This window comes from Podarcis filfolensis (assembly GCF_964270895.1).
Source record: "Podarcis filfolensis genome assembly, chromosome: 1".
NCBI lineage: Eukaryota > Metazoa > Chordata > Lepidosauria > Squamata > Lacertidae > Podarcis > Podarcis filfolensis.
The window spans coordinates 78982103-78998708 of NC_139604.1; the positions used below are offsets into that span (position 1 = coordinate 78982103).

Genomic DNA, 16606 nt, shown 5'->3' on the forward strand with positions numbered 1-16606 from the left:
AGGAAGAGGAACCCATTAAGAAGAGGGACAATACAAATACACTTTCAATGATAAATAGTGAGCACATGCTTTCCATGCAGAATGTTCCAAATTCAATCCCTGGCATCACCAGATGGGATTGGGCAAGATTCCCATCTGAAACCATGGAGAGTCATTGTAGAAATTTTGGACATATGGACAAATATTTGTACTATGTTCTTATGGCAGCTTCCTGTAAGTCTATCTTTTTTATATACTGGCAAATAAAAAAATATTTTTGAAGCCATTTAAACTAGTTAATAAAACATTTATGTGCACAATAGATATAGTTTCTTGAACTATTTTTGTTAGACATCACTGATGAAAGGAAGTCGATAAACAGTAACAACAGCAGCAACAATAATAATTTAAACTATTGCCATGACTAAAACGTAATTTTCAACTCCATATTCTGCGCAGCATGAACGTTTGCATACTTTTATAAATGGTAGGTGGTCTTTCAAAAGACACCATCACACCTACAGCCTTATCCTATGCAAGTTTACACAGAGGAACATAGAAATGACATTAGTGGTATTTACTCCTAAGTTTGCAGAGGACTAAAGCCTTTGCATATTTAGCAGCATTGGCAGTGGCGTAGCGTGGGGGGTGCAGGGGGGGCCGGCCGCACCGGGCGCAACATCTGGGGGTTAGGGTTAGGGGGCGCAAATCCACGGGTTAGGGGGCGCAAATCCATGGGTTAGGGGGCGCAAATTACTTGCCTTGCCCCGGGTGCTGACAACCCACGCTACGCCACTGAGCACTGGTAGGCATGCAGGAGTATTTTAAGTATTGTGTGCTCTTTCCCTGTATAATCAAGGGTGTCCTGTTCTCTTCAACACAATTCCAGAAAATCTTGCTTACAATTATGTCATGGAAGTAAATAAGGAAGTTCCTACTCATACATTCATGGACTTTGAATCACGTTTGGTGTGGATATCTCTAGCTCTTAAGACAATTTTTCATCATAGCAAAGTACTTAATTTTCTATAAAATTATATAACCATTTAATATAAAAATTATGAAGGACGAAGAAACCTCAAGTTTCTATATTATAATGGTCAGGAAGACATTTTCTTTATTGCCAACTCCTTTAAGGTTATTTATGTCTATCCTTTCAGTGATAGACTTCTCAAAAATAAAATACCCAACATGTGCAACCAGAAGGCAAGAGCTTTTCTTGTATTTCTTTAGAGAAAATGTGAACTAACTAGAGTTACACCTGGACAGAGTAATTATCACTGTTTAGAGTGTTAAAACATGTAGCAATTGATTCCCTCCATAGCTGCTTTTATAGGTCTTAGCATTCTACCAAGAACTATAAGAAAACACAAGTTTTCCTACGGACAACCTAGACCTTCCTGCTGAGCTTATTTCATTCCAGCTCCCATTCAAATTTGCCCTCCTTGGCGGGAAGACCACCCCCTGATACTGCTGGCCATGGGGAATTTCCCCAGCAGCAGCTGGCCAGCAAGCGAGTACGGCTTGGTAGCCGGGGATGAAGGCAGAGAGCAAAGGGGGCCGCAGTGATCGCCCCCTGTGGACATGGTGAGCAACCACGATTTCCACATGGTTCCAGGATTAATCATTCAGGCATTTCCTGATCTCATCTTTGCTGACATCGTCTTTTCACCACTGCCTACTAGGCAACATCTCCTCTGAGGGAAGGGAGTGGAACTTGCTCAGCTCCTGACAGAAGCAACTTTTCTCTTGCAGGTAGCTGTCAGGCTCCCAACGATGACCTCTGATGCAAGCGAGTGAGACTGAGCTGCTGTGATTCACTCAAGCCCATGGTGGACGCCAAGTCTTCCCTTGATGGCAGTTGATTTCAAATTACAGCCGGAGAAGAACTGCCATTCCTTTGAAGTTGTGTGATTTTATTGGGGAAAAGAAAGGAGCTCAGAAGGAAGGTGCAGTTGTGGCCCAAAGAAAGCTTTTTCCTGAATCTCAAAATGGTTCTTGAGTCGGATGCTAAGACCTATAAAGGCAGCATTGTGAGGAAGTCAATTACACTGAGTACTACACATTTTCATAGCTTAAATAGGTCACCCTGGTGATTACTCTCTCTGCTCAGGTGTAACTTCTTGTTAGCTTACAATGTCCAGATTGAAGAAAAATGCCCTAGTTAGCCAACAAGATCATTATTTTTATGGTTCATAAGGGAGCCTTTCCCATTTTTCCATGGCGAATGAACAAGGACTGTGCTATGATACAAAAATTTGTTTAAAAGGATAACTTCATGATATTCAAAGCAAGTGAAACAGGAATTTTATCGTTGGCAAAAAAATTTTAAAAACCCAATAACTCTCATATAAAATAGCCCCCTATTTCCCACCTAATCCCTCCAAAACCTAAACAGTATTAATTGCAAGTGGTCTGTTGTGTTATTTAAAGCAGGAAATAGCACAAAGGAGGGCATATTTCTGAATAAAATTGCTGATAATTCACAATCAAGAAATAAATTTAAATGAAGATTATATAAAAAATAAACTCTTCATTTGAGAAACCTCTGTAATTTCTATTTTAAAATGTTTCAGCTTAATACCTCTAAAGGTATTAATAAACAAACTCGATGTTACCTAGGACTCAGCGAGACTGGTAAAGAAATAGTGATTTATATGCATTGTATGTGCAATATGTGCCACCAGATGGCGATGTGGAGTCCCTTTTTTCTCTACCTGTTTTCCCTGTTTAAATTTACACTTTAAACTGAAACACTTCTTTGATGTGTCTAGATCCAGCACTAGACATCAGGATATCTAAAGTGTTTTCTATGTAACAAATATTTGATTACTAAAAGGTAGGAAAATGCTGAACTGTTTTCTTTAAATAAAAAAGACCTTATATCAGAAATATTTTAACTAAATATTGTAAAAATGGATTCTACTACTATAACGCTATTTTATTCTGCACAAAAATAGGTGAAGTAAAGATTAAGAAATGTTCTTGTTCATGCAAATTCAGGCTGCAATCTTATAGACGCACACCTGCAAGTAAGCCCCACTGAACTCAATGGGATTTACTTCTGAGTACACATCCATAGGATTGCACTGGATCAAATAAATAAATAAAGAAAGAAAGAAATAAAGAAAGAAAGATAGGCCCTAATCCAGGAGGAGAGATAAAAATTATGGTAGGGAACATCTGAGAGCCGAAACCTGCTTTAAGCTAACAAATTGCTTTTGCTGGATTGGGGGCAATGAACACCAATAAGAGATAGTTTCCTTTCAGGTACAACACTTTGTTTCTGGGTCAGCTTTTATAGAACGACAGCTAGCAGCTTACCTTTGTCCACTAATGAGAGGCCACAGAAATTTAAAATAAAACAATATTAGATAAACTGATTTCTTAGGGGGGGAAAAACAAGCTAATAAAATATGCTTATAGCTTTAAATTAATGTGTAAAATAACAATGCACATAAATGATAAAACACATTCTGTCGCAGAGCTGGAAACAAAATTAAACACAACAAAATCACTCATGCTCATCATGCACACGTGGGAATCTCCAGAAAAGCAACATTCCCATGTAATTTATTTTCCAATACCACGTTCTGTACAGGGTGCAGTTCACTTTCAAACAGTCTTAACATTGCCTTTTCATCTCTGCTATTGCAGCATGCTCATTAAGAAACACTTTCTTACCAAGCTCTTCAAGTTCTGAGGTCATTGACTTAGACCGCAAGGTCAGTGCAGTGGTTGGAGCCCGTTTTGGAGGTGGTGGGGCTTTGCATTAAACAGAAGGACATACATGATAAGAAACAGCACTCACTGCATGCTCATATATGCATTATTCATATTCAACACAAAAATGCATTACCAATTAAATGAAAATATGTGTTTCTCTATGTAGCTAATCAGTTAACTGATCTCTGGAAACAAGGTATACAGTAGTTTCCACACATAGGAAAGGAAGACACCACGGTATTTCTTTGACATATATTTTATTTTAGGAGATATTCATGCCGCGTTCACAACTAAGCTTATGCTATTGAATCTTATATGCTTAAAGGTTTATCAAGTGAGACGTGGTACTGTAGAAGTCTGTAAGCTCTGCATTTCTACATTACTCAAAGAGCCTCACATGAACGGCTCATGTCGACAGCAGCAAATGACCTGAAAGTTATCTGACTGACAAGTAGGTTTGACCAGAAATCATGACTGGACACAAGCAGTGAACAGGAGAACCATAGAAAGTGATAGTTTATAATAATGCTTCTAAATCTTTGAAAAGCAATAGGCTATACGCAACTTTTGTATTGTAAACTGAACTAAAAAAGAAAATGATTGAAGCTGTGTTCATTGATAGTTTGAGTTAGACACGTAAGTCATTGTAGCCTACAATACAATGATACATTAGCTGTGTGGAGCTCAAAGCAGTCAAATGCTCCAGAACTTACAACCAGAGATAAATATTTAAGTTGTTACATCCAAAGTGTATTATATCAATTTTTGCTACCCTGCCCAAATCAGCTTATCTCAAGTAGCCCTTACTATGTTTGTTACTGAAAGTCACATATATAAAACTGGCAGCCGTTTGAGCTTAATGGGTCATGCATTCAAACTGTACAACTGACTTATGCCCTGCTTTAGAAGTAGATAATGGAGAGCAACTCCAAGCAGACATATTTTTGGCCAAGTTATTTCAAAAGGAAATGAGCTACATATGTAAATGCACTATGCTATTGACCCCTTTTTCACAGGACCATGGCAAATGAATATGCAGGAAATGATCATGTTATAAGAGATAGTATATAGGATTCAAATCAATCAAGAAAGACCCATTAAACAAGCCCCACCCACATGGTTGGGCTATTCATGCACATTTTCCAAAAGTGCAGAACTGCACCAGAAGGAACTAGTTCTCATGTCAATTGATGTCTATTAAAAAAGAGTATTTTCTCAACTTTGGAAATTAACTCTTCCGTAAAATAATACAACACATATTAAATTGTGGGATGAAGCTCAAATTGTGCAAATTGAACTTAACCTTCCATCAATAATTGAGGTCATATGTACTCCAACTGTGCTGAAAATAAAAATAAAACTTCTGTGCAAGTCTTTCACAATTCCAGGTTCTATGTATTCTTCAACTATTATGAGGTTTGAACTGGTATGTGGTGTTCCAAGTCACTCCACCCCACTGGAATGACTAAAAAACTGAAAAACCATGCACATTAGGTGCTAGGGGTCAAAATGACCTCACAAAATGCTGCTTAATTTATTAGTTTCTTGCCATGGCTACATATACTTAGCCTAGAACCTTTTATTTCAATTTCTTGTGAAAAGGAAAATAGATTAAAAAAGTCTATTTTTATATCAAATTACTCACTTTCCTCAGTATCACTACAAATTATATTAGAGGTCAATAATACCCAAAAGGCTAATAAAACTAATTTTCAAACCTTAATACTGTATATTGAACATTTTTGTCAGTGAGAAGGTCCTTGTTTACCCAGCCAAACTATTGTTTTCCTCATAGCTACTTGTAGACTTCATTTGAACAATACTTATTTATTCTGCTTTGGGGGTCATTTTCATCTCAATTGCATCTTTAAAATTGCAAACAACCTGTACCCCCCCTTCTGCAGGTGGGCAGACTTAATGGCAAATCTCCATAGAGAAACTTTAGATTTTATCTGTTTACATGAAGATATTTGAAAAATATGTTGTTGAGAGCTGCCTTGGGCATCTCTGCGATCAGCAGCTCAAATTCCAGGTCAGACAGCGGTTGACAAACGAGCAACCTATTTACAGTCTTCTGGACAGAATATAACAACTTTTTCACCAATAAGCAGGAAAAAACCTGACTATGGCAACAACATTGAAAAAACAAGCAACCAGAAATCCCCCCAGAGTTCCTTTCCCACAAATTCAGAAGTGTCAACAGCAGCATTTTTTGTTTTTGCACTTACATATTATGTGCTAAGGAATGGAAGGACAGTGATTTTCCTTTCTTCAGTGCATGAGAATGCAGCAATCTTAGTCCACAAATACAAGTCTGAGATCATTCTTTCTTATAATAAAACTAAAGCTGGTATGCACAACTGTGACCTGATAGTGTCTGTTTAAATGCCTATATTTGCTTGGAAGGTAAGCAAACCACAATGGAGTGAACATCCCCAAATATTATTTTCCTGGTATACCTGTATCTGGACTTGATCAAACTCTGAGCTGAGCATAGACACATAGCCAACCTGCCTGGGATGTCAAGCGGCAGCTCCAAAATTGGTAGAGCCTGCCTATGCTGACACCAGGAAAAGGTGAAGGCATGATATCTGTGATTGACACAATGGCAGAAAATCACAGCAACAATGTGCTTTATGTAAATATTCTGCCTCCCATATTCATGGTGTTGTAAATGTGGCAATTGTGCATAAGCTGCTCAAGTAAAAGTCATTTGCAACTCACAGTAAACTGCATTGTTATACTCACGTAACAATTTATAATGAGGTTATATGTATGCTAACAACACAAGATTCCTTTGCTCCATTTTGGAGGAAGGATGGAATATAAATCTATCAAATAAATAAATAAATAGATTATATGTTGCTTTGTGTTTTAAAAAAACCTCTGGGATCAATTAGACCCTACACACCATTCTTGTGGATTTATGCATTTTATGTTGTGGGTTTTCGTTGTCCCTCGTTAGTTCTTTTCTTGTTTTACTGCAAAAGAAAACTTCTCAATAAGGACATTTTTCAGAACACTTAGATGGGACCTTCCTCCAGCTATTTTAAAAATGTTTTTCTTGGGATATATTTGATTTCAAAACTGCTGTGATACAGTATTTTTTCTATTAATAGAGGGTTACATATTTCTAAATAATTTCTCATTTACACTGTTCTCTCAATGAAAGGAAATACGATAAACAGTCCAAACTATGAAAAGAATGTACCTTTCTTTCTGGCTGTGTCATCTGGATCAAGATTCCTGGTTACTGTGACAACTTTAAGAACTAAATGATTGCCTCCTTGCCGAATCATGTTCACCACTTGCCTATGGCCAACTTTAACTACATTTTCATTATTAACCTGCAGGGGGAGAGAGAGAAAGGACAGAGTTATACTAAAACACGTGGAAAATAATACTTGATTGTAAAAGATAAAGTAAAACAATATCTATAAGGTTTTGAAGAGTGTTGAAAGAATTTGATTTTGACCTAATCAGCAGCTCCCTGGCTAATCTGCAGATATTCCTGTTTCAGAATTATTATTATTTGGCTAGCACCAATCCAGCAATAAAAATCCCCTAAACACATATCTGATTATTCTTGTCACAAATTAACATTTTGGAAGCACTTATAGATGGAGAATTGAACTCCACTTATAGATGGAGAATTGAATCAATATTTTTCCACTGCAGTGGAAATAAGGTACAACAGACCAAAAGATACTATATATTGATATTAGTTTAATTTGACTCATTTTCTTTATATCCCTGTCATGCTTATAAACCATAATGGCGACTTCCAGCCCCCAGAAACATCTATTGCTTGCATGATTTGTAAACACACCGGGAAGCCAAACCATAATCATGACAGCCTTTTAACGCGTACCCAGACAGCTGTGAGTGTAATTAAATATAAAGTGTCTTTGACCAAAATTTGCTCTTGACACAAATCTGCACAGGAACCACATTGGGTTTTTTTCCCACAAGTACTTAAGTACACTTCAGAAGGTCTGTACTTTATTTTCATAAAATATTATTGTTATTTAAATTCATTAGTCACTTGCTACGTAAAGAATCTCTAAGCAACTTACATAACTTAAACTTCTTAAAGTCAGAAAAAATGACAAAACAAAAATCATCAAATCTTTTAGTGTAGTCAGGCAGGTGTTGGTGGTGAGGAGGAAGAGTTCCACATTGGAGGCCTCTGGGGTCTGACCTCCAGGAAAACTATGGATGGCCATCTTTATTATAGGTTCCAATCACAAGGAGTTTCCTGATGTAAATATCCTTTTCCTCTCTGCAATTGCTAGTGCCACATTAGGGAAAGCATATTGGTACATAGCTGATTTCCTTAAGAAGTCAATACCAGCTTGGTGATTTAGATTAAGCAAGTGACATGGGAAAAGAGATAAATCTTTTCTCTCCCAGTACCACAGTCTTTATCCAATTCACCCCTGCTTTGGCCACTACTAGCTAAGACTGCTTTTTAAAAGAGATCCAATCTTCGATGGTTTGGTCCTAAACAAGCATCTCAAGAGAAGAGGGAAGTGACAATATGGCACAGGAACATAAAGACTATAAGCCCAAAGACAAACATTATAAATGTCAAAGAAAAAGATAGCAGCAGCAGCATACAATAGGGTTGTACTATGCTGAAACTTGTCTTTCAATTTCTCAAAAGTTTCTTCCATTGTGAAAGAGGCTACTATTTTTCCTTCCCATTTGCTATCACTCTAGAATTTCTTTACAATTTTGGTGGGTGTAGGGTTGAGGTTATAGTTCTCTGTAGCTCCTTTGTTCCTTATCTGACAAAGCCCCATGGAAGCAGTTACTTGACAAGTCCATTCCATGGCTTTAGTGGAAGCTCAAGAAGCAGGGGAAGTTGGCTAACTAGCACCTGAGATCGGTGCACTCTGATTTGGTTTTTAAGGGAAGTCCTATTAAAAAAAAAAAAATCTTTCTGCACCAATTTCTTTATAACAAAAAATACCAGAACTTTTTTAAATAAAAAAAACCCGTTAGGTGCATGGTACGCAGCCGCTGTGTTTTGTGAGTCGAAGACCCGCCACCCACATAGGATTATAATAAAACACAAAGAGACATTTTTTAGGTTAATGGGCAAAATTAGGCCACAACTTTATTGGTTACAGCATGTGAGTGGTATTGGCTTAGGCACTGGATAAAACAGCAATACATGACTCCATCCCGCTCTGCGGGGAGTCATTTCAGGGGTTAACAACCAGTGGGAGGAGCTTGTTAGGCAACTGGAAGCTTCCCCATGATGTCACCAGGGGTCGTGCCATGGCCCTAGCCACCAGCAGGGCATCAAACAGGATGCATGACTGTCTGATTCCTTTAACGGAATACCCAAAAGAGGAGGGGTGGATGATGGCCATACCTAAACCTCCAACACAGTACACATATTCTAATGCCTAACCGCCAATACTAAAAAAGTTGTGATGAGTTGCTACGAGGTAGGCAAAAAAACCAAGAGGCTGGTGCCAATTTGCCAAATTGATAAAATAGTTCTACCAGGCCCCTTGGGCAACCAAGGCAACCAACCGAAGTCCATAGCAAGGTCAATACGCAGAGGAAGCTGACCTAAAAGGGAGGGAGGGCGGGAGAGCCGATGTAAGCAGGAACCAACTGGGTTCAGAGCTCTGCCGTGGCTGCTTAAATGCAGCTAAACCCCGCCCGCCAGCCGGCCCTATTGGCCGGCTGAAAGGCTTGGCCATGGCAGCAGAGGCAATCAGAGGCAGGGAGCCGAATACGCCTCCCTGATGCTATGGGAAGCTGCTCCCGCTCACAACTCCTCCCCTCTGGGAGGAAGAGAGGTCTTCTCAGCCAAAGATGTCATGATAGGTGCTTTTAAAGAAGCATAGGTACCAAGGAAGACTACACAATACAGACCCACCAGTCATCTTATTTATACTCTTGCTAAATTCCCTAAGCTACCATGAAAGTTAGGTAAAGGCAACAAAATCCTGTGCCACAGTCAAGAAAATTTCACCGAAATTTTCTCTTCCCTTTGATAATTTTCAGATCCTTCCCCTTTTCCAACAAATTGATAATGGTGGAAATATACAAAAGAAAATGTCAGCACAGCGGTAGCAAATAATGAAGTAAGTGTGACCTCTTCTGCAGGTATTGCCCAACGTAAACAATAGGGTACCTCTTGGGGCTCCATGCCAGCCCCAAACTGCCTATATTATGGAAAGGTTTTCTTGTTATCTAACATGCTTCTAAAACTGCTGTCCACGACAGAGAAGAAAGCTAACAACATAAGCAAATGAATCCAGGAAAAGATGGGATTATCTCAAACATACTCATAATTTGTGAAGTGGAATGGTAGAAGGAAGAAATTGGTGAGTTCAGTTTGATGGCGGGAGCCTGGTCAAATTGGCTATATCAGATTATGTGGGGGAGACTTGAATTGCTAGTATGAGGTCATCCAGTGTCTGTCAACTAAAAATCTGGGTAGGAAGTTGCAATTAGGTACTGGGTAGATATATTTAGAAAACTGGTACAGAAGACTCTTGGAAAGTGGTATTATCCTACGATAATCTTTGTAGTTGGGAGTGTGTGTGTGTATGTGTATTCTAGGCTAGATGGGGAGTTTTGATTAATGCATTAATGCACCAACCCACACACAAAGCAGCTGTGATTACGGTTACATTTTTCTTTCTCCCCCTCACCAACAAGATTAGCTGTAAATGGCTCAAGTCTCAGTACAGCTATTGCATCTACTTGAATGTTGAGGTGGCAAAATAATTTCTAGGAGGGAAATGTTCACAGAAAGTGATTTTAATTGATATCCTGTTGCTACTGATGTGGGTTTTTCTTGACACAGGTAGTAGAAATTCAAAGACATTTGATATGGGTAATTTTGAGAAGGACCGAAAAAAGAAAAATTCTGGCATGTACAATATTAAAGGACAATATATGCAGGAGCTGATTTTGTTCACAACAAAGGAATCCACTGTAAAATTAGTTCTGTACCATGTTCTTTGACAACTAATCGTTTGTGCTGCATTTTAGAAATAGGAAAAGCAGCAGATGAAATCATCTAAACTTCTGGTCTAAACTCCACCTAGACCATGAGGAACTAGATGAAGCAGCCATTTTTGAAGCACTGGGTACTGCATTGGCAGAAATAAAGATGGTGGAGGAAACAGTCCAAGCACTCTTCATTGGGGGATGAGAGGAGGCACAACTGTAACTCATTAGGGGCAAACACAATTCCCCCAAGATTAAAACTGGCCAAAATTGCTACACTCTTTGAGCAACCAACTTGAATAAATGAAAAGCAGGGGGAAGCAACTCAAGCAAACACACTTGGTACTGGTAGGCTGTGGGACTTGCTGAGAAGGACGGTGTGAGAAAGTGTCCATTAAACTTTAATTAGTTTAATGTTAAGTAAACGTCCAGTGCGCTTCCAACGCCATAAATCTTATCTCAGCAGAGAATTTCGTGCAGCGGTTGAAGAAGGCAGGAGAGTCAGTACCTTTCAATGAAGAATCCTGGAGCAAGCACTTTGGAACTCAGGAAAAAGCTTTATTTACAAAAGAAAAACCCTGGCGATAAAGCACACATGCTTTTATCTCTGGCATAAAGAAAACTTTACTCTAAACTTAACTCATATCAGCAAACACGCCCATGGCCACAAACTGAGTCTGCGAGTCAGGTCAAGGGGGGGGGCAACACACGGGTGAACTGACTATTTATACAAACTAACTCACATTCCTGGATGCTTAATGACTTCCAGCTGCTCAGTGATTAGAGCGACTTGTTACCTCTTAACCCTTTAGTACCAACAGAAAGCGGTGTGAGAACAGCTGCAGCTGCATGACGGACCTCCGGAACGAATTCAGTTCGTAACCAGAGGTACCACTGTAATACAAGAGGATCCACCTGATGTTGACCACAGGTAAGGAGGGCAATGTGGTAGGCAGGACAACTCAACCTGGAGAGGAGCAAAAAGGCTCCACAAACTCTACCTCTCATGTCCAGTAGGAGTCATCCCTACCAGGAATGTCCTCCATTCTCCTCTTGAAAAGACACACTAAAACATACATACACCATTTCTAAAGAAGCAGCTCATAAATATCACACAGTTGAAGTCATATCCCAATGTGAATAGCCAGATTTCTGCCACAGCCACACTGTTACTGAAGCTGCAGAACCAGAGTGGTTAATATTACAAATTAGCATCCCTCACTTATTAGCGTCAAACCAGTTGATCCAATTTGTTATTTTTTTATCTAGTCATAAGACCATTCCATAACAAAAGTTTAACTATGAAAGCAACATAAGGCAACATCGATAGCATTTAACTCAGACCCAAATGAAGCTATGTATTGTCCCAATGTGTTCTTCTCAATATGTTACATCTGTTTTTTCAAAGTGTTATAAGTAGGCAATGCTGTATAAAATAATATGTACAATGTAAATCAATTCAGTTAAAACCACAAGAACTAGTACATTCAGATTTTTTTTGAGACTTCATTCTAAAACAGCTGATGATAACAAATTCAACCAGGATTTAGTAAAGGCCACCCTCACTTAGTTTCTGCAAATTGTTGAAATAAGAAGGAAAATTATTATACGACAATGCTACTTTAGAAACTGATATAGTTGTCCTGTCCATCTGAAGGGAAGCAACGGATAATTTCTGTTCAAAAACTAAAAGTATACTCTATCATCAAATCTCTAATTCCTAATTTCACCAATATGTAATGCAAGCCCCTTCCAAGAGTGATTGTTCAAAGCATTTTCTCATGTCTGTCAATTATTTCATGTTCATATTGCTATTATAATTACAGTGGTACCTCGGTTTACGAACTTAATCCATTCCGGAAGTCCGTTCTTAAACCAAAACCGTTCTTAAACCGAGGTGCTCTTTCCCTAATGAGGCCTCCTGCCGCCAGTGCCCTTCCATCGTTCGGCTTCCATTCTTAGACTGAGGTAAAGTTCGCAAACTGGGATACTACTTCTGATTTTGCGGAGTTCGTAAACCAAATACTTCGTAAACGGCTGTTCTTAAACTGAGGTAGCACTATACTATACATGAAGGTTAGAAGAGAATTTTTCATTCTAGCACTAGATTTCACATACATATGATATAACTGGTAGATTGTGCTACCCATTCTCTCTCTCTCTCTCTCTCTCTCTCTCTCACTCACACACACACACACACACACACACACACCTTTCATATCTATCTATCTATCATCTATCTATCTTTCTATCATCTATCATCTATCTATGTATCATCTATCTGCCTCTACACACTGACGATTCACAAACCTGTCAAAAAGTTTGAGAAAATTCACTAATCTTCATCCTACTTTCATTTTACACATTTTTACCAGCTGCCTCATATTTGTACATACACTGGCCTCTACACATAAAAGATTCGCAAACCTGTCAAAGAATTATGAACACTTTTATGGAAAATATTACCTTATTACCAGCTTTGCAAAACAGTTACATATATACATCTGTCTTTGGTTCTTTATGAAAAACTAAGATTAATTTAACAGGCAACACTAATGTTAATCTTTGATGAGCTTGATCCTATATATCAACCCCTACTTAAAAGTGTTACAGCTATTTCTGGTGTTGAAGCAGAAATGCATTCCTGTTCCTGGCAATGAGGCAGAGCTGCTTAGTTCTGCCATGATTGAAAGCATCTTGCTCCTTCTCCCTGATATGAAGGATGGGTGAACATTGCCCTTAGCCCTGGATATGGCAGGACATGCTGGCATTGGTGTGTGTGGGTGCGCACTGCACACCTTCCTACTCTCAGGGTCAGCACAACTTCACCCACACAGACCTGTTTAAACAGCACCCACACCCCAGGAAACAGCTTAACTGGCTGGCTAAACCAGGTGAGGATAGCTTATGGGTCTCAAACCCTTGGTGAGTTAGGCATTTGCCCCTGCATGTGAAGACAGGCTCTGGAGAATTGAGTGGGTGAGACCAATAATAGGTTCAACAGTCAGGAAGATGGCTTCAGCATGTGTGGAGAGGGAAGTGAGGTGCAGATGGGACTCATCAACCTGGGAAGGCAGTGCACCTAGGAGAAGGGAAGCTCCAGTGGTAAACTTCTGGTGCATTATGGGATATCTTCAGAAGAAAAGTCTCAGGATTAAACCCTACACAAATCCAGAGTGGAGTCCCTAAGACAGCTGGATGATATCTTGTATGTCTCCTTCCAGCAACTCCTGCAGCAAAGCTGGTGCCAAACATATTGTTCTGCCTTCCTTTGGATCACATCAGCGAGGTCAAGATGGGAATCTTGCTGTCTGGGCAGCCCAGGACCTCCATATACAATGCCCAGGCTTGCGCCCTAAGGAAGTCACTTTGGTGCTGCTAATGCAATTACTTGACTTCACCCCCGGCGGCACACTCCATTGTCTCTCAACAATGCCAACAACAGAAGCCCTGGAACTTGAAGATGAAGGGTAGGCAATCATCACCACCATCATCATAGTGATCTCGGCAAGACCCATTCTCCCCTAGGAACGGGGGAGAAATTTGTTCACATTTTAATGCAAATCTATGTAATTCATGGGGTTTTCTTGACAGGGATACTGGAGTGACTTGCTGGTTCCTGCTTCAGGTGAGAGCTGGACCGTAAAGAAGGCTGATCGCCGAAGAATTGATGCTTTTGAATTATGGTGCTGGAGGAGACTCTTGAGAGTCCCATGGATAGCAAGAAGATCAAACCTCTCCATTCTGAAGGAAATCAGCCCTGAGTGCTCACTGGAAGGACAGATCCTGAAGCTGAGGCTCCAATACTTTGGCCACCTCATGAGAAGAGAAGACTCCCTGGAAAGGACCCTGATGTTGGGAAAGATGGAGGGCACAAGGAGAAGGGGACAACAGAGGACGAGATGGTTGGACAGTGTTCTCGAAGCTACGAACATGAGTTTGACCAAACTGCGGGAGGCAGTGGAACACAGGAGTGTCTGGTGTGCTCTGGTCCATGGGGTCACAAAGAGTCAGACACAACTAAATGACTAAACAACATGAACATGTAATTCATCCTTCCCCAAACCAATACAAGAAGAGAAACACAGCTATCCTTCAAAATTCACACTGTGAGAACAGAAAATTAAAGTGAGAAAGAGCCCTGAGGCCACAGAGTTCACAGTGTTTAAACCTGTAAATCAGATCCCCGAGGTATCCAAGAAAAGTATACATTTCTTTTTTTTTTAAAGATATTTATTGAAATTTTACAGACAAAAGAGAATTACAGAATAAGAAAAGAAAAAGAAAACGAAAAAAGATACAAAAATGCAAAGAAAAATACAAAATACATGAAGAAATAAAAAACAATTAAAAACAGATCAATCTTTTCGTATCTTATATTTCAATTACTTGTTTCCTGACCTCCTCACACCTCCCTTTTTTGTATTCCAATTCACATAGTTAATTCAGCAAATCCTTTCCCTCTTTGTTTTTATCTTAATTCTATACCTTAACATATTATAACTTTATATTTTCATCTAATTATCAGTCCATTTTTACATATTCTTTTTAACCTTATTGCTAAAGCCACTTCATTTCAATCCAACATCATTTTAGCATTCATTAATTTTACAATGTTTCTGCGAATAGTCTTTAAACTTCTTCCAATCTTCTTCCACCAACTCTTCTCCCTGGTCTCGGATTCTGCCAGTCATTTCCGCCAATTCCATATAGTCTATCACTTTCATCTGCCATTCTTCCAAGGTGGGTAGATCTTGTGTCTTCCAATACTTTGCGATGAGAATTCTTGCTGCTGTTGTTGCATACATAAAGAAAGTTCTGTCCTTCTTTGGCACCAATTGGCCGACCATGCCCAGGAGAAAGGCCTTTGGTTTCTTCAGGAAGGTATATTTAAATACCTTTTTCATTTCATTATAGATCATCTCCCAGAAAGCCTTAATCCTTGGGCACGTCCACCAAAGGTGAAAGAATGTACCTTCATTTTCTTTACATTTCCAACACTTATTATCAGGCAAATGATATATTTTTGCAAGCTTGACTGGAGTCATGTACCACCTGTATATCATTTTCATAATATTCTCTCTTAAGGCGTTACATGCCGTGAATTTCATACCTGTGGTCCACAACTGTTCCCAGTCAGCAAACATTATGTTAGGTCCAACATCTTGTGCCCATTTTATCATAGCTGATTTAACCGTTTCATCCTGAGTATTCCATTTCAACAGCAAGTTATACATTCTTGATAATGTCTTAGTTTTGGGATCTAACAGTTCTGTTTCCAATTTTGATTTTTCCACCTGGAAGCCAATTTTTTTGTCCAAGTTATAAGCCTCCCTTATTTGATAATAATGAAGCCAATCTCACACTTTATCTTTTAGTTTCTCAAAACTCTGCAGTTTCAGTTTGTCACCCTCCTGTTCCAAAATCTCCCAATATTTTGGCCATTTGGCCTCCATATTGAGCTTTTTCTGAGCCTTCGCTTCCATCGGTGATAACCACCTTGGGGTTTTATTTTCAAGTAAGTCTTTATATCTTGTCCAGACATTGAACAGTGCTCTTCTGACAATATGGTTTTTAAATGCTTTATGTGCTTTAACCTTGTCATACCACAAATATGCATGCCACCCAAAAACATTATTAAAACCTTCTAAATCCAAAATGTCTGTGTTCTCAAGAAGCAGCCATTCTTTCAACCAGCAAAATGCTGCTGATTCATAGTAAAGTTTAAGGTCTGGCAGGGCAAATCCACCTCTATCCTTTGCATCAGTTAATATTTTAAATTTTATTCTGGGCTTCTTGCCCTGCCAGACAAATCTAGAAATGTCTCTCTGCCACTTCTTGAAACAGTCCATTTTGTCCAAAATTTGCAATGATTGAAATAAAAATAACATTCTTGGCAATACATTCATCTTTATAACAG

The 16606-nt window shown here is 39.1% G+C and overlaps 1 protein-coding gene across 8 annotated transcripts in view; it reads right to left on the bottom strand.

Moving 5' to 3' along the window:
* Positions 1-16606, bottom strand: part of SHANK2 (SH3 and multiple ankyrin repeat domains 2) — a 338706-nt gene that overhangs the window by 51387 nt on the left and 270713 nt on the right. For 6 of the 8 annotated variants that reach the window (XM_083601124.1, XM_083601130.1, XM_083601125.1 and 3 more), the window contains 2 exons: positions 6917-7052; positions 3664-3744 (listed from right to left, as the gene is read on the bottom strand). In XM_083601124.1, coding sequence (XP_083457250.1) covers positions 3664-3744; positions 6917-7052 — 217 coding nt within the window. The remainder of the gene's footprint in view (positions 1-3663; positions 3745-6916; positions 7053-16606) is intronic. The other 2 variants (XM_083601126.1, XM_083601127.1) reach the window with 1 other exon arrangement.